Source organism: Malania oleifera, chromosome 10, assembly GCF_029873635.1.
Source record: "Malania oleifera isolate guangnan ecotype guangnan chromosome 10, ASM2987363v1, whole genome shotgun sequence".
Taxonomy (NCBI): Eukaryota; Viridiplantae; Streptophyta; class Magnoliopsida; order Santalales; family Ximeniaceae; genus Malania; species Malania oleifera.
In genome coordinates, this window is record NC_080426.1 from 1,169,761 (window position 1) to 1,188,948 (window position 19,188).

Below are 19,188 nucleotides of genomic sequence, written 5' to 3' on the forward strand. Positions count from 1 at the left end.
CAGGTAACACATTTATGAAAATATTCTTATTTTACACTCACACACACAATTAGTCGAGGATAGGGAATATTACCCGCTCATACAGGTAACTTTCCTCTGCTTTAGTACCATTACTACTACCAGGACACTCACCTTTCTCAGTAAGCCCTCGAAATTATCTTATTAATTAACCGTATTCACATAAATTAATAGATATGCATATAAGATACTCCCTGTAACAAACATGCCATTTACTTCCCCATGGTACAGGTTGTGCGGCCCGAAGGCTGGACTAATGTCGCGGGGGATCTACCCAAACAGTAGTCATCTATACTCTCCGTTAACATACTACGCGGGTACACGCAGCTCCAACTATTGGTCCGATTGCCCTCACCCAGGGGGGGTGCATTCACCTCACGTAGGCAAATCGGACAAGGCCACCCTACACCTCTCAGCATAGGTGTGGGCGCACGCGACCACATAACAAATCTCTAGCAATGGTACCGTGCTCACACTACACTGGTCCCCAAGGTTCCTAAAGCATATCATGCAATTTAGATAATAGAAAATAACATTTAAAACGTCATTTCACATATATTTTTTGTTATTCCAAAAACCCAGCCCTCGACCAAAAATACAATCTGGTATATAACCATAAATTAAAACTCGACCCTTGGCCGTCAAATAATAATCCTAGTCCTTGGCCAATCAAACAATACCCGGCTACTGGCCGTTAGTTCAAACCCTTGCATTTCATAAACAATTCTAGTATTTTCACAAGCATTTCCAGTATTTTTCACAACAATTCCAGTATTTCAAAATCTCAAATCCAGATATACAATAATCCATACAAATTAAATCATCTGCCACACAATTTTCCATATTTTAACATATACATATAAATAAACAAGCTTTTCACCGTTTATTTTATTCAAAAATATCATACCATATATCCTACGTTTGTAAAACCCATTTCGAACGATTGGTTTTCAAAATAACATTTAAATTTCTAAATGAATAAATAAATAAATAAATAAATATATTAATTTAATCGGTTCAAATTAAATAAAATTCATGACTTAATTTAATCCCCTTACCTAATTCATAAAAAAGTCCGCTAATACCCCAGCCTATGCCCCAAGCGTTCAAAAATCCCTAAGCCTTGAAATTCAAATTTCACCATATTATTCATCACAATCCTTAGAGTAACTTTCTCTTAAATTCTTCTACGTTTTGAATCCTCTAAATAACTTAATAAAAACCTAAATTATCAAACTTACCCCCGATTTAGGATTGGTACTCTAGAACTCAAATTCGAAAACTCGCTCCAGCTAGATTGCAGAGAATCTCCCCACGAGTCTCCTAACAATATCCGTTCGTTAATGGAGCTTATAGTTTAAGAGAAATTGAAGTAAGTTTGACATTTGACTTTATTCCAGGAGATATGCTTACGCCATTCCTACGACAGATCCACTCTAATAGAAATGTCGGTGGGGACGAGCAGAGTCTAACGATATTTTTGAATTTTTGATCAACTGAATAATGGAAACGTGATAGAGGAGAGTGGGAGAGAAGAGACGAGGGAGATGTTGAGACCTCTGCACAAACCGAGAAAGATGAAGAAGAAAAAATAAATATTTTTTTATGAAGGATTGATATATATATATATATATATATATTATAATTGATAATATATTTATAATAATATTAATTAATTAATTAATTATTATTTTTTAAAAAAATTAATTTTAATTTTTTTAATTTAATAATTTAATTTAAATATTTTTTTTTTTAGGATCATTCATCATCTTCATCAAAGAAAGAATCACTCAGCTTTGAGTTTTCTGGGTTTTCTTCTTCGTCACAATCAGATTCTTCAGTAGACGAACCACCATCATCCTCACCTTCTGCAGATCTGCTACTGGAAGTAGAGGTAAAATGCAGCTGCCACCCAGAAATAGCAGATTTTTCATTTGCACCGTCAGGGGTAGCATTCTGTTCTCGTAGCAATTTGTTCTTGGCCAGTTCTTTAAGCCTCTTAACCTTCTCACGAATCTGAGGCAGACTCCTCTTGGCCCAGACACAACGATTTCCCCATTGATTCACAATAAAATCCAGACCATCTTCACCTTCATTCTCTGATTCTTGTAGCCTTGAAAACCGATTTGCATTCATAGAGATTCTCGCAACCTCCGCAAAATTCTACTTCGTACTCTTCCTGCCCCAAAATCCACGATTACCTCCATGGTTGCTAATGAAATTTAGGGCAAATTGACGTTCACTCAAGATCGGAAATTGCATCTTAACATCACCAAATCAAACTCCAAAATCAAAACGAAAATCCACTCAAGAAATCAACAAGCTCGATCCATAGCGGAGTGTCCCTCCTAGAGAGGGATTGAGAGGTTCTCTCTCTAGCTCTGACTGAGAGCTGAGTCCGCCTGGAACATTGGTAGCCTTCTTTTACGTGCATAGTCGTACTTAAAACATTTTATAATTTAATATATCATGTATTGTTTTCCTAAATTTGAGTCAAGGCACTTGCCCCCCCACATGGCATAACCTAAGTTTGTCCCTTGTTTCGAGAAAAATATTCTTGCTGAGTGAGTCTGATAAATTAGTATAGACTATGATTGTATTGACTTTGATCCTTTGAAGAAAAATGCATAGCATCAAAGACACCTTGTCTGGCCAAAAATATATTTTGAATTTTCTTGAGCCAAATTTCCTAAATCATGCCAAGAAATAAGGTTAATCTAAAAAAAGAATCACTTATAGGTTTTATGAAACAGTACTTCACTTTGGCCCGATCCTTCAACAATACGGAGAAATAAGATAAGGAAACACTTTGTAATGAGAAATATAGTTATCAAATAGTTTTAGGTCAATTTCAAAGTGTATGACTAATAATAAAAATAAACTAACAAGTCGCTTAAAAAGAGAAACATCCATATTTATTAGGATTTAATTGTAAAGTTTTCTAATTTAAAGAATGTTAAAACTTGATATACATCTTTGATTCGTACTTTAATAGTTTAAGCTTTTAGGTAAAGTGATAATTTAATGTGGTATTAGAATTCTGATTACTAAGAGATATTGGGTTTTACTCTTTCGTCAGCTTTTATTTAGTGATATTATATATCATTTGTTTGTCTCTGCATGTGCTGTCTGGCTGCGCGTGTAGGAGAGTGTTAAAACTTGATGTACATTGTTGGCTCACAACCTAATAATTTAAGTTTTTAGGTAAAGTAATAATCTAACAGAAAAGATAGGAAACGTTTTTTGAAAATGGTGACAAATTGAGCTAATAAAAAAATGATATCATTTCAACACTGTGATGAAAATTTTATAGCGATATTGTATTTTTCATTTCACTTATAAAAAAATGGCAAACAAAATATTGAAGGTTTAGTTGTATTATTTGTATTGATTTTAGATTAAAGTTCCCAAGACTATAATATAGAAATAGATAGAACTATTTTTTTTTTTTGCCATCAAGGATGGGGTGTTGGCATTGTCCTAAGCTGTATCACACACAATTTTAAAATGACTTTAGTTTGCTTTTAAGGTAATGTTAAAAGAATGAATTTCAAGTCTTAAATTTATATTTGTATGAATTTAATATAATTTTATTATATGTCTTGTTTAAATTCAAAATTCATGTTTATAAAAATAAGATAAAATTTTAATTTTCTTTTCCGTTCTTATTTTTTGTTTATGTATTCATTAAAATTAATTGTTCAAAAAAAAAAAAAAAAAAAATCGAAAACAAAGGACCGGTAGCCCGTTCTGGTAGGCTGATCGCCAAAATGGCGGGAAAACAGTTGCCTGAGATTTGGCGGGAAAATGCACCTACTTAGCAGCCTAGTGCGGGAAAGGTGCTGAGCGTTTGCTGATTCTCAACTTCAGAGAGAGAGAGAGAGAGAGAGAGTGAGAGAGCGCGAGAGAGAATGGTAGGGTTACCGTTCGACTGCTTGGCGAACCCTCTCGGAGCCGTACGATTGACATTCGAGAAGGCGGTGGCCTCAGGCACAGATCCCGCCACACTCGGCGGCAAAGATTGGGGCGCCGTCGATCTCTTCCGTCGCTTTCTCTTCGAGGACGGCGCTCTTTCTCAGGTCCCCTCCCTCTTCTGTATTTTGAGGTTGTTTTGTTTGTTTTCGCTTCTTCAATTGGCCTCGAACAGTTATCTAGGGTTTTCAAGATCGCTTATTTTGATGTATTATATCGATTGTTAAAGAAATTGGATTCTCTTGATTCCCTGTTTATGTGGATCTTCATTTCTATTCCTGCTCTTATTTTGAGTTTGGTTGCTTAAACTCAACAGATTGAGACTAGTTTATTGAGTTGAATTCCTGATATTCACCGACTTTTATTTTTGACGGAAACTCAGTATGCTTCTTGTTTTCAAGCTGTCTAAAACACAAACAATTGTTGCTCAATGCCACCACTTGCATTTTAATTGTTTTGTTTAATCGTTAGTTGAAAAACGTGTAAGATACTAACCTCCCTGTCGTTCATCGCCCTGGTTACATAGTCGCAGCTATGTTTCTTACTTAGCCTCCCTTTGAAACTTGGAAAATATGAAGGATAGGAAAGGGAAATGCGTGGGATCCGTTTTTCCTTGTTTAGGAGTAACGTAAAATGAAATAGATAGCAAAATATATAGCAAATCAATGAAGAAAATTTTATTTTGCACGCCATCAACCTTTAGTTTTCTAACGTTTAATCCTATTTGAATGTGTTTTATTTCTTCATCATACTTGAGGTAGAAAGAAAATACCACGAAAAATGAATTTCTAATTTAATTTATCTTCTAAAATCTTTAGTGAATAGTATGACTGCCTTTGGAATGTTCTAATTTGTTTGTTAGTACTGAATTTCCTATCTGATGCTTTGGTGCTCCAGGTACCAATTCTTAGTCCTGCAAGTATTCGATGGATTAAGCCCAACACCCTGGTTCGCTTCCGGGGGATGATTCAAGACATGTTGGGCAATGAATTTTATGTTGGTGCTTATAAGGTATTTTCTGTCTAGTACCCCCTGTCCGGACCCTCTCATTCGAAAGCTCTAGACACTAAAAGTATGTTTTGTTTGTATCTGTTGAAGAATGGCTCCACGTGGAGAACCAACAAGTTCATGGATGTTTCTCAATTTCCTCTTGGTTCATCATCTGATACGCAAGTGTGGGAACGTCGAATGCTATACTGTGTTCCAGTGAGTTCCATGTTCTGATCCCTAGTTAGCATAATAATTTCTAGTTGGTTTTCATGTTCAAATTTGAGTACCATCATCATAGTTTCCAAAAAAATGCTGATCCTATGTTGTGGAGCTTGGAGTTTGGACCTTGTATTAGGGTTTTTGTAGTTTGGACAAAATGCAATAACAAATTCTATTTAGTTTCATCCAAATCCACACAAATCCAAATTTGAGCTATAAAATCCATGCTCCAATTAGCAGCATGAAGAAAGATACATTAGAACTGAGGGAAGAATCCCAAAATTTGTTGTGTTGCTGGACCATGTACATCATGTTAATATTGCTTTGCCTGGAACCTTAAATCTTAAAGTTTCGTTGTAACTGTTGATGGAGCACCTGCATGAGCAACACTCACAGTTTGCTCTCTTTCCTTCTTTCTCTCTCTCCCTCCTTCTCTCTCTCTGTATCTAGATTCCTGGGCAGAATGAATGGACTGAACCTAATTCTGAAGTCATTTTATATTGCTTTGTTGCTGGACTGTTTCCATCATGTTAATATTGCGTTGTCTGGAACCTATAATTTTAAAATTTTGTTGTAACTGTTGATGGTGCACCTGCATGAGTAACATTCCCAATTTGATTTCTCTCCCTCTCTAGATTCCAGGGCAGAATGAATGGACTGAATCTAATTCTGAGGCGGTGATGAATCAATATAGAAATTGGACTTCTCAACACAGAGAAAAACGCCAGAGAGAGGATGAGGCAGCTACCAGTCACATGGATTTGCTTGTAATTTCTATTTCTTCTCTTCGTTTCTCTTACTTGCCCTTCCTTTTGTGAATTACATAAGGATAAAGATTATAGCCGTCTGGGTTGGCAGGTGTAAGTTGTAATACTGCCTCGATGAAAGTTTCATATCCATTGAACTGTGCAGAAAATTTTTAAGACTGCAAAGATTTAAGAGTGGTTATAACTGATTGAAAGTTGTCTGGATTGTTTCGTGTTGTTTGAGCCACTGGAGGAAGGGATGCTAAATTTAGAATTTTTTCTTGAAACTGCTGTGGCAAAAATTGAATGCTTTACACCAAGCGACTGCATCATTAGGAAACTGCCAAAACATGTTCAGCTAATTTCATTTCTAAGTGTTAAGCTTTACTTCTAATCATTATTTGGTTATATATAACGGCATCATTCCATCTGTGTAACTTAGGATGCAGCTGATAATGAAAACCACATTTACATGAATTGTTCATGCCCTTTGATGGAAAACCAGGTCCACAATTTTTATGGTTTTCTTCTGCAGTTGCAAGATTTCTAGGTTGTTTCTGAGTTCCTTTCCACTGCTAGTTCATCAAAACAAATCATTGGACTTATTGTTCATAATAAGTGACAATATCTTTTGGAGTCTTATATAGGAATTGAAGTGCCTTTTTTTGTTTAATTGTTTAAGTGATTAGTTAATTATTTATTTGACACGGTAGCTTACTATGTGCAATGGGCGTTGGGTTGTGTTTTCAACTACCTCACAAACTATTTTCAATGGCAGGTCCCAGGTCACAATTTTCACATTTCTCCAAGTAGCAAAAAGATGGTTAGTGGAATATTATTCATTTTTGCTTGGTTTGGATTGTCTTTATGATATGATTAACTGGTTGCTTAAGTTTAATGTTCAATCATTTGATTGCAACATTGGTTATGCCTTGTTATCTGGTTTTACCTGCCTTGATTTCTAAATTCCAATTTTTTCTTTCAATGAGAAATGAATTTTTTTAGGTTATAAGGTTTAAAAGAAAGTGTACTATTTTTTGTAAACTGATAAGAAACAGTGCCATGCCTGGATCAGATTTTGAGGGCAATTAGGGCTACTCTATTCCATCTTCATCTTTGTCATCAAAACCTTATAGATTGTTCAGTAGTGTTGAGCCTGAGCTTTAAATTGCTTTTCACAACCTCAAATGGAGATAAATTTGGCAATTGCGATATGTTTCCCTAAAAAACTGTTAACTGAAAACTATTTAAGAAAAAAAGAATCAGGACCCAGATTTTAAAGGGTAGAAATGATATTGGGGGGTTATCCACCAGCATAGAATCTGCAGATGCATAAAAATCTTATTGGGTTTCATTGCCATGCCCCTCATCATAGAAGAGTCCATTTTTAGTTCTGGCTTGGACTAGTGAATTTGGGTCACTGACAATTGTCTTAAATATTTCCCTTCAATAGAGAGAAGACGAGTTTTCTTCCCGGTCTTGTGGGATGCAGGAGTCTGTAACTCAAGGCAGCTGTTCTTCTATGAGTCCAATGCCCCTATTTGACAATGCTCTTTGTTGTCTAGTTAAGGTAAATCTGGCATTGCTTTTTCTTGTTCTAAGATGCAATTGAAATTTATGTCTTGTTGCTATATTCTCAACCAATCTCAATCTTTTTGCCCCTATCCTTCCAAGCCTAGAATGTTCTTATAATCTTTTTGATTATGTAGGTATATGATTCTCCAGAGTCTGACTTGAAGCTAAATGATGCTTTTGAGTTTGTTGGTGTCTACACTTTTGATCCAGAGATAATGACAGACAAGGATGATTCTGATGAGTTTTCGAATGGCCTTTGTGAAGATGTGTCTAATCAACTTCCACCTAGCAAGGTCTTGATTCCATCTTTCGGCTAGAGACTGTTCATTTATCATGAGCATGATAAATTGACTTCTGTTTTACGTTATATATATATATATATATATATATTTTTTTTTATTGTTTGTTTTCCGCAACCCTAAATTTTCAACCATTGCTAACTCTAGAACTACGGTGATTACTGTTCCCATCGACGAGTGCTCTAAATGAAATAATTTTTGGACTATTTTATTCAACCATTGACATACAGCTCACCTCCCTCTGTGATTGGCTGTATTTAGTATTAGGACTAACAATAATTGTTTGGTTGCCTGAGACTGCTTTAATAGATTTTTCTGTTTCTGCTTCAAGTCAATTTTATCTGGATAATTGGCATGTAATTTTTTCTATGTTTCGGTTTATTTATTTATTTATTTTTTTGTGTCCCTTGTGCAGGTTCCACGTCTCCATTGTTTTGTACATCGAAAGCTGGCTCCTACTGACTTTCTGTGTGGTTCCCACAAAATGGAGGTGATTAAAATATGACCCCTGTGAATTTCTATTTTGGCCTTTTAAATGGTTGATTATCCATGTTCCTTTGATTATTTGCATTCTCAGTAAGAGGCGATATGTCCTGTCTTTTACATGTCTTGGAATTTACTACCAATCTGGATGACCTAAGCTTTTGAGTGGTAACTGATTTTATTAATTTAACCAATTCATGATGATCTCCCTGTGTGTGAAACTCCTTAACGAATAAAGGTCCAACATGAGAGACTTTTTATTTTATTTTTTATAATATTTTAAATGGGTAGATGAGGTGACCACTAATCCCTAATTCTTACTTGCTGCACTTTATTCCCTGTCATTTTGTTTATGTAAATTCGTATATTTTTTAATCCTACAGCCAAAGCCCCACTTGGTTAAAGAGTTGAGGGAGGCTCTGTTAGTGCATCTCACGGCTGTCCTCGGCAATGATGGTTTAGCAGCTCATTTCATGTTGTTGCATCTTTTGTCCAGGGTAAACCATCTCTTTCTCGATCTTCATTCAGTTTTATATATGTGATTCTAGCTTGTCCTATTTTTCTTTGCATGTTAGTGCTCCTTTTTTCTTTTGCCAGAAAGTATGGCATCAAAGTTCTTGTTTAGGTTCTTTATTATTTTTCCTTATGCATCGGATGTATAAGCCTAGTAAATAAATGTGCAGCTCTAACACCAACTAACAGCATTACAGAAAAGATCCTAATTTCTCAATATGGTGCCCAAGAAGTAGCAAAATTGCATTACAACTCCATCTCTTTTAATTCAAGATAATAATCTTTTAGGCCCTTAAAATTATTTTGAGGTTTATAATGATTGAAGGAAAGCTTTCTCATGATGGAAGTGAGTTTTTAACACAACTAGAACTCGGTAATCTCGAGGTTTCTGTGTAAATGTTGAATCAAGGTTCTTAATAGGGGGTATGAGCTAGTATAGGTTTGTATGACAAAGTTATTGCAACCATGGAGAACATCAAATAACAAGTTTTTCATGAGCAGGTGCATGCTAGAGTTGATACTGTTGCTGTGGGGAAGCTTTCACTAAATCTTTCCTGTCTTAACAAAGAAAGTGCTTCTGTATTCCGTAATCGGATTAGTCTTGCTCTTGAGAATCTTATTCCTTTCACACATTCTATTCCTCTTACAGTGGAGTATCTTAATTCTGCTTCTCTTGGCCCAAGAAAGGATTATCAGACAAATAGGTAATGGGATTCATTATTTTCTAAAATATGAGTAGGATACAATTGTTCTTTTACTTGGTAGCTTAAAATTCAAGTTCATTATTTCCTTAGTTGGTATTTAATAACTTTACATGGTTAATGCTCCAGATTGGTAACTGGAGTTCTGCAGCTAGCTGATGGCTCACACCTAACCATTGATGAAACCCAACTGGAAGCTGGAACTCTCAACTCCATTGGGGTTGAAAATGCAAGGTTGCTAAAGAACCTTACAGAGTTACAAAAGGTATTCTCTGCTGCAAGCTTATTCGAATCTTGTACCTCTGTTTGCATATGTCAGTATTTTGCATCTAGCATGAAAGGAGTGGATGCTTAATGTACAAGTACAATTTATGTTGCAGATGGCTCATTCGGTTGTCTTTATCAGTCATTTATTTTAAGCAGAAAATTTTTATTACTAATAAAATGCCTGTTCCAGGTGGAATATGACTTCACATACTACAAAATGGATATGGCAGCTGATGTTCAATTACTAATTCTTTCGGATGGGAAATCAAACATACTGCCAGCTGATGTAGTTCTACCATTCCAGCCTTCATCAGTGGGTTCCTGCGAAGTTATTGTGACTGAAACATTTGAAGCTTGGAGATGGTATTTGGCTACACTGAAATCACTTTCACATACTATCGAGTCTGAAATGCAGAAGGTACTCTGTTACTGTATTTTGACATGTTTGAAACTTGGAACAGCTTGCCTGACACTGTGCCATGCATTCAGGCAATTGTGGCAATATTAACCCTTAGAAAACTTGTTACCAAGCCCTCATAACTTGTTTTTATAGTTCACATTTTATAATATCCGTATCTCCCCCACTCAAACCCCCGGGAAAAAAAACAGTGCTAAGGGAGTACCCTAGAATCTAGGTACTATTACTGTGCTGTAATATGGTGCAGCAATGGTTCTGAAAATGTTCTCACCCATACCCACCCCACCCCACCCACCAAGAGAGGAGTGTGCCTAGATGATGGGACCTGGCAGTTTTATTCTTTCTGGGCTGCATTACAGGTGGTAGAAGATGACATGGTGGCAGCCAGGCAAGCGGATCGGAACCTGGGCAGCCAAGATTTTAGCAGGTTAGTGACTGCATTTTTTTGTTTTATGCCAAAATTCTCTTTTTTGTTTCATTCTTAGTCTCCTGATTACTTGCTTTTGTTTATGGTTACAGATGGCTGACAATGGGTCGTCTAATGTCATTAAGTTTTGGGGAAACATGTCTCACACGGGACCACTGGCAAATGGTGAAGGAACTTGAGAGGTTGAGAAGGGAGAGGCTCAAGTGAACATGTATATGGAACTCAGTTTCACTGAAATTGGAATGCTTGAATTGCAAGATGGGACTGATCACACTTCCGGAATGATCCATACAGAAATGTCTTGGTCTTCTATCCTTGTAAACAACTGGTTTGGTTGTGGCAGTCCGCCATGTGTTTATTTATGCTTTTGTCTTTTGCCCTAAGAATCTGGTTTGTTCCAGTAATGTATTTTGTATATATATTGGGCACAATTTTTGAAAACCTTGAAATATCCTTCATTTCTGATCAAGCGCCTGGTCTAAAGCATGGTTGATGATCGTTACTCATGTTGGATCTATCTGTTTATGTGCCTTAAATCAAGTTAATTGCATGGCTGGAGATGAATTCTTCAAGTTATTACAGCAACTTGCATGATATTTGTTGTCATCATGAAATGGAATTGATTGAAAGTGGAATAAATTGTAAAATTATTCTATGCACATGTAGGAATATAATAAATTCATCTCATATCTGTATTTCTATGTACCAGAAGAATTTTTCTTAGGGAGCCATCTCTTTTTTGAAGCAACCTTTGGAATGCCCACCTTTGTGGGCCATCCATTTGTGGCTCTCAAGCATAACTCATTACTTTAATTCTTCAGACTTCATTTAAAAAAAATTGTTACCTACTCCTAAATTTTTATTTTTCAAGAAGGCTATCCAGAGTAATCTTCCATTCCAGCTTATACATCAAAATCACAACTTCATTGAAAAATTACATGAGGACAGGAAAGGTGTTGATAAAGAGAAATGGATCAAAAAAGAGAAGATGAAGATGACTTCATAAAATGGTTTTTTAACTCTTCATAATTTGTGTGGAATGTAAAAACGGAACGGGATGTCTTTATAACTTTATATATTTTTTTGGTATAATTCTTCATGTGCATTTCTATAATTTATCATTCTATGGAGTTCTGCATTAGTAAGAAAATTAAATGGTGTTGATATAGAAAGTTTTAGAAGGGAGACTAGTGAGGTTGTAATGTTGACGGATGAGAATGGAGTTAAGGAACTGTGTTATTGAAAAGAGGGGTATTTGTTGTCCAAAAGAGAGAAAAAAGTCATTTAGACACTGTAATGGAAGGGCAGGAGGTAAATTTAGTAGTAGAAGATTGACCTGTGCTGCCTGCTCATTCGTTTAAAATTTTACAATTTGAAGAATGACGAAATAGGTTCTATAGCGGCTTCAAGCCTTCGCTCAATATCTACGTCCTGGGATCGGCTTCTCTTTCCCAGAGATTCATCTGTTTCTCCATTAGAAGAGAGAGAGAGATGGTAATAAGGTCTTGCGTGGAGGCGATCGTATCCTCGTGCGTGACGGTGCATCCTCATGAGACTTCCGCACTCCTCCACTCCTTTTCATGTTTCTTCTTCGTAAGTTTTCTCATCTTCATCTGATTTTCATTACCTAATTCGCTGAACCCTGAATTGAATCCCATGCAATTCTCTGACCCACAATTCCTATTTTGATCTGTCAGATATTAAGTGCATACTTTGTGATTCTTCCCTTACGCGACGAAGGGGCCATCTCTTTAGGTTTAGGAAATCTTCCAGGACTTTTTGTGGGGTCCTTAGCACTCACATTGCTTGCTGCTCCTGTTTCCACATTCATTTTCTCATTGCCCTCTCTCTCCAAAGGAAAGGTGCGTGCTTTCTACATTCTATCTGCAGGAACTGTAGCTTCATTTTTTTTTTTGTGGCAATAGTGATTAGAAACTGGCCATCAGAATATTCTGTGTGCCGGAAAGTTTTCAGCTTAGTTGAATTCAGTGGGATTTGGGAGCTTAGAGTTCAGACTTTGCATGGGTTTATACTAAACAGAATGTGAATTAATTTCTAAATTCAATAATGCGGCTTGAGATGAACAGAATTACAATACAAATGAATTCTATTGAATTTTTTCACCTGGGGTGGCTGATGAAAAGAATGAACCTACTCAAGTTTCCTTCCTCATTCCTCATTTCAGCATCTACTTCTCACCATGAAGATGAGTTTAATATAGTGAGAGGGTCTTATTGTGGGAGAAAAAGTTTGTGGGAGACGATAAATGTAGTTTCATGTGAAGAAATGAGAAGAAATTGTGGTAGGTGACTAGGATGATTTGGGGGCAATAATGTCATTTGATTGAGAGACACCGATTCCCACAAATTCTTCATAATCCAATCTCTCTTGCTAAGCAGCAGCAGCAAAATACTGAAGAAGAAGAAGAAGACGACTTACTTGCTTGATGCAGCCTGATGATTCACGAATTCTGGCAATGATGACTCACTGGTTCAATGCTTCTCGCTTGTTCGAAGGCTTTGGCGAAGGCTCCCTTGTTGGCGAAACGCTTCCTTACTGGCGGAAGGCTTGAAGACTTGAAGACAAAGCAAAGGTCGTGTGGTTCGAAGGCTTGAACCTCGAAGATGAAGGGCTTTTGCGAAAGCTCTCTTGCTGGTGAAAGCTCGAAGATTGGAAGAAGAAGGTGTTTCGTGCTTGTTTGAAGGCTTGAACCTTGAAGACGAAGGGCTCTTGCGAAGTTCGTCTATCAAAGCCTTGCATTTTCTTATTTAAAAAGTTTTTATAAAAAATGAAGTTAAAGTGGTCATATCTCAAGGCGCTAATCACTGCACCTGGAGCCTCATTGTGCTATTGCGCTTTGCTGCGTCTCTTGAAGGTCACCTCGCCTCAAACCTTGGTGAGGTGCTAGACTCATCGCCCCTCTGCGCCACGCGCCTCAGTAGTACTTTTGACTGCTATGACTTAATGCATGGTGTTAGGGGTTGACAGTGTGACCTCGGTTAAATGGGAAGGAGAGATGTCTTCACTTGCCCTCGCCAGGGATTTTTATACTAGATGTTGAATTATTTGGAGATGGCTCGTGTGGTTATCTTGTTGATTGAATATAAAAACTAGTTCCACATGTCATTGAGTATGAAGGTCACTTGTCTTCATGAATTCATTATTGTTGGAACTGATATTTCATGCCTATGATGGCTTTCGAAAACCTCTCGTGTGTTCATACCAGCCGGATTGAACGTTTGTTGTTGGCTAGCTTTGTCGAGAGAGAGCCTCGACGGGTGCTGCGTGGCCCGTTAATTGAGTTGAAATTGGGGGTCTATGACAGTTGGTATTAGAGCATGGTTTGCGTGAGCCTAGTGGGCGTGAGCACTATGAGTTGCAAAATGAGAATTTAAATTTTTTTTTTTTTTTTGTAAAAACAGAACAATATGGAAGCATGTAAGGCAAGGGACAACTCAAGAGAAAGGCGTGCCAATTAAGTTGAGGCCGCCAAAGAGAAAATTGATTTTGAAAATTGAATTATGGAACTTGAGTAAGTCACTCCATGTATGAAAATCCCTAGTGTGGAGTAGTTAAAAGCCTAGAGATATGTTGAAATACATTGAGGGCACGATGCCATCTCCCAGCTCATGAAGGAGAAAGACAAACAGAGTTTGCAGTATTCAAAAGGAGGATTGAGCAGTTGGAAACTCATCGAGGTCGTGATTCCATACATAATCCCAAAGGGTAGTCTCTATAGAGCTTGAGGTCTCCCTATGGGAAGCAAACCAATAGAGCTTGAGGTCTGCCAGAGAATATTTAGTTATTGGAAGCCTTGAATAGCTTGAAACATATCGAGGGCGTGATACCATTTATTGTCCCAAAGGGTAGTGCCAATAGAGCTTGAGGCCTCCCTGTGGGAAATAGACCAATAGAGCTTGAGGTCTGTTAGAGAATATTGAGTTGTCAGAAGCCTTGAATAGGCTGAATGACATTGATGTTGGATGCAATCTAGAATCCCACGGGTTGTGCCAATAGAGCTTGAGGCCACCCTACGGAAGTTAATTGAGATCGTTGCTTATATTGCGTGTGCAGAGGATGGGAAAAGAATCCATGACAATTTGAGGGGTAAGTGAGCAAAGGACTTCCAGTGACATAGAGAGAAGGTAATGGTTCACACCAAGCACCTAGGAAAGTAGGTAGGGTGCCACACAAAAGTGCAAAAGGGAAGGCAATGTGAATGCTGCACGCTTTGTGAGTCAACATGGTAGAGAAAGGGTAATGGTTCACACCAAGCGCCCAGGAAAGCAGGTAGGGTGTCACACCAAGTGCTAAAGGGTTGGCAAGGTAAATGATGCATGCTTCGGTTGGTATGGCAATGATAGTATAATGGTTCCCGCCAAGTACCTAGGAAAGTAGGCAGGGTGACACGCCTAACGCGCAAAAAGGGGTAGGCAGGGTGAACGTTGCACGCTCTGACCAAGTTAAGATAGATAATTGCAAGCCTCTGATGACTTGAACAATGGTATGATGTGAGATTCGGTAGATTTCAATACCCTAAAGACAACCAACTGGAGTGGATGAGTTGTATACCTTTTCGGTTCTTTACCTGTTAGTTGTCATAGTTACCTCACATGGTCGATGAGTTGTATCCTTTTTTAGATCCATATTTGCCAGTTGTAATAGTTATCTCACACAATCAAGGAGTTGTATCCTTTTTAGTCCTTTACCAGCCAGTTGTCGTAGTTACCTCGCACAGTGGATGAGTTGGATACCTTTTTCAGTTCTTTTCCAGTCAATTGTAGTAGTTTACTTTGCACAGTGGGTTGAGTTGTATTCCTTTTTAGTTCTTTACAAGTCAGTGGTTGTATTTCTCTCATACCGTGGATGAGTCATATAGAGTAGATACTAAGTATGTGGAGTATAACTTGGTAGACATGTAGTCAATGACGAAGGTCACCAACAACAAGCGGTTGAAGTCTTCTTACAAATACATCGACGAGGTCGTCGATAGAGTGAGTGGGGGAGAATGTTAGGGGTTGATAGTGTGACCTCGGTTAAATAGGGAGGAGAGATGTCTTCACTTGCCCTCGCTAGGGATTTTTATATTGGATGTTGAATTATTTGGAGATGACTTGTGTGGTTGTCTTGTTGATTGAATATAACAACTAGTTCCACATGTCATTGAGTATGAAGGTCGCTTGTCTTCATGAATTCATTATTGTTGGAACTGATATTTCATGCCTATGATGACTTTCGAAAACCTCTCAAGTGTTCATGATAGCTGGATTGAACGTTTGTTGTTGGTTGTGACTCTATCGAGGGAGAGCCTCAACGAGTGCTGCACGGCCCTTTAATTGAGTTGAAATTTGGGGACTGTGACACATGGCAAAGATAGGGGGCAAAGCTAACTATGGAAAAGACAATCATGCTTTTTCTTTTGGGAAAATGTAGCATGCACATGGGAGGCTAGCTTGGGCATTGGGAGAATTGGCTTCGACTAGGCTAGGGATGAGTTGGGCTAAAATTGCACATTAAATGGGCTAAGGAAATTGGATTTGGCTTGGATTTTTCCAATCAAAATTTAATTAGATCTCAATTACAAAATTGATAGTTTGATCAGGCCTTAATTCTCCTGCTTGGGTGGAAATGGGTTCGATTCCTATCTTTGGTTTTATTTTTGGTTTCACAATTTTTTTAAATTTTTGAATAAATAAAATAAATGGAAAAACAAGGGTGGAAAAGGCCCAAAAGTTCTTTCGAAAGACTAAAAGAGACCCTAGGAAGAGTATTCAAGGCCACAAAGTTGGTCCGAACAAAATTAGGTGCTGACAGCAGCCCACCTTTGTTCATCACTTTGATTAAAAGGACGCAACAAAGTTAGAGGCACTAGATTTGGTCTGAGGCCAAACTCGAATAAAAGTGAGACAAGCGCAGAAGTTGATGAAGATGTGAAGTGCGATGAAAGTGAATTTGTTTAATGATGCAGGTTAACTCGACTTATGACCATGTAAGAATTCAAGGGACCGAGTGGTTCTACATGAATCAACTCAAACATGATGATATGATAGGAAAGGAAACTGTGCGCTGGCTAGATCTAATTGCCTGCCATCCTTGCACAAAATAAGAAGAAGATGCAGTGACAATTTGTGTAATTACTGTCTCACTATATGAAAAGAAAAAGGAGATGTGATAGTATGTCCAACAACCATCTATGCATAGAAACAAAAAGATGTTGTGGCAACATGTCTAGATACCATCTTAGGGTATGAAAAGAAAAAGAGGGTTGTGATAGTGTGTCCAACTTTCATCTTTACACAAAAATAAAAAGAAGATGCAGTGGCAACATGTCCATTTACAAAGGAAAAAAATGTGCTGTGATAGCGCATCCGACCACCATCTATCTTAAGTTGAGAACATCCTTTTTTGTGATAATACATTAGAAGATTTTTCTAACTCCAAAATTCTTTCAGACGTTATACATCTCTTGATGATAGAGCAAAAAAATAGAATAAAATATCAGTCAAAGAATATGAAGTGGAAATAGGGGAAAAAAGTAAAAAATCGTCAGAAAGTTTTACTATGACGCCCTGAACCCACAAGTGGGGCCCGGGGTGTTATGTTCTTTCCACCTATCTCTGATACCACAATCATCATGCACTCAGCGGAATTAATAATACATCCTCAATTAAAATACCAGAGTACTATACTATACAACCAAAAAGGGTATATCCATCCCACCATATTACATAACTAGAACTATAAAACATAACCAAAAATACATTTGAGTTTCTACAGCCACTCATTCTATGTTATACTATCAATCCTGCTCTGGAGCTTTCTAAGATTGACCACCAAAAGGTCCTGAAAAAGATGAGTTGTATATTGGGGTGAGACACTTCTTAGTAAGGATGGAATAAATTATCATCAGTGTGTGACTAATGAGTTTAGTGTATACAAAATATAACCATTTGTTAATCAACAACAACAACTGTTAATACATTTATAGACTATACTCACACATACATTATTATTAAAAAGCGCGAGTTCTCGAGGATTGGGGAGATTACAAGCCCATAACATGTAGCGCCCTTTTGCTCTAATACCTTATATAACCTTGTCCATTTAACTTGGGCGTGACTACAACTGATACCTATCAGGGCACTCGCCTTACTCAGCAAGCCCTTGGGCGAAGAGTTTACCTCGCCCTAATCACATGTAATACCACAGTATAAAATACATTTATAACTCACCTATATAAATACTATAAACTGTAAGCTGTTAATACTTTTGCAACCATAAGTGTGTACTGTAAATATTTTGCAACTATACTTTGTTTTCATATGCTCTATTCTATTATACTCTGGTTAAATCTACAAAATATGAATATAAGAACTCACCCCGAATGGATAAAGGACATGCTTCCCTCGATGATAGGTTGTGCGGCCCGTAGGCTGGATTTAGCCCTGGCCAGCCTGCCACTAGACTAAGTCAACTATACTGTATGTCTGCTAGTACGAATGACCATCTCATAGTTGGTCTAGACTCTAGGTGGGAGCTCTACACTTCACTGGCCCATTTGACTATTTAATACCAACACTCTTCTCGAGACGTGTGGTTGTACTAAGCTCTTCATTACTGTAGCTGCTGTACTGAGCATTCTATGGTCCATTGGAGTTCTTAAACCAGACTTTGCAATTTAATAAAACTACCCGTTGTCTATGCGCCACTATAAACAATTACTACACATGCATTCTTTTCAACCACTCTAGAAAATAATATAACACCAACACAATTCTAGTATGCCGTTATATCAAACTATAAGCTCATAATTTTAATTAAACAATAATACTCTTCCTCATGCCACACGATTTGAGTGTTTCTCATAATTATATAAACTACTGGAAAACTGGTCGTTCTATACTCGATATATGTTTTACCAAAAACATAAGTTAAATCATCTCCACAATTTATCTAACTCAAAATATGTATTTAAAGGAAAAAAAAAACGGAGATAACCAATCCTACCCACTTTACAAAATCATTCAGAAAGTCAAACCAATAATTTTAAATAGTCAAATCATTCAGAAAATCAACTAAAATAATTCAAAAATCAAATACTTTAATTCAATTGGTTAAACTTTGAAATACAATTATTATAAAATTCCTAGGCTCACAAACGCCAGTTTAATCAGCTCATAATAATAATAATAATAATTCAAAATTCAATTTTCATATGCCAGAATATTCAGAAAAAACATGTATATAATTCCTGTAAACTCATATTATAATTTAATCGGTTAATTAATAAAAATTCCTGATATAATTTATTTCCTTTACCTTACCCTAGGAGTGGTGCCTATAATGCTCCTACGACAAATCCACTCCGGTTAAAATGTTGGTGGTCGAATATGGAACCCAAGAGTATTTTCCGTTTTTCGATTGACGCACGTTTGGCCGAGCAAATCGAGGAGAGAGAGAGAGTTGAGAGAAATGGTGAGAGAGTGGAGAGAGAGAGACATCTGAGAGTATGAGAGGATTGAAAATTTTTTTCTCTTTCCTAAAGGATCAAAAGATAGTT

General features: G+C 37.2%; 2 protein-coding genes across 6 annotated transcripts in view; both read left to right on the top strand.

Moving 5' to 3' along the window:
* Positions 1-3,821: 3,821 nt before the first annotated feature.
* On the top strand, positions 3,822-11,097 carry LOC131165523 (mini-chromosome maintenance complex-binding protein). Of its 2 annotated transcripts, XM_058123418.1 has the most exons (14): positions 3,822-4,097; positions 4,888-5,001; positions 5,089-5,196; positions 5,835-5,966; positions 6,724-6,768; positions 7,399-7,515; positions 7,655-7,813; positions 8,235-8,309; positions 8,686-8,799; positions 9,317-9,519; positions 9,646-9,781; positions 9,974-10,201; positions 10,561-10,628; positions 10,721-11,097. In XM_058123418.1, exons 1-14 carry the CDS (start codon positions 3,930-3,932, stop codon positions 10,833-10,835), a joined length of 1,782 nt encoding a protein of 593 aa, XP_057979401.1. In that variant the 5' UTR covers positions 3,822-3,929; the 3' UTR covers positions 10,836-11,097. The 2 variants fall into 2 exon arrangements, with proteins under 2 accessions (XP_057979401.1, XP_057979402.1); XM_058123419.1 differs by lacking the exons at positions 7,399-7,515; positions 7,655-7,813 and having other exon boundaries at positions 3,825-4,097.
* An 858-nt stretch (positions 11,098-11,955) lies between these two features.
* LOC131165524 (uncharacterized) overlaps positions 11,956-19,188 on the top strand; it is a 42,604-nt gene continuing 35,371 nt past the window's right edge. For 2 of the 4 annotated variants that reach the window (XM_058123422.1, XM_058123421.1), the window contains exons 1-2: positions 11,965-12,221; positions 12,326-12,490. In XM_058123422.1, the coding sequence (XP_057979405.1) occupies positions 12,120-12,221; positions 12,326-12,490 (267 nt within the window). In that variant the 5' untranslated portion in view covers positions 11,965-12,119. Of the gene's footprint in view, positions 12,222-12,325; positions 12,491-19,188 lie in introns of those variants that run through there. The other 2 variants (XM_058123420.1, XM_058123423.1) reach the window with 2 other exon arrangements.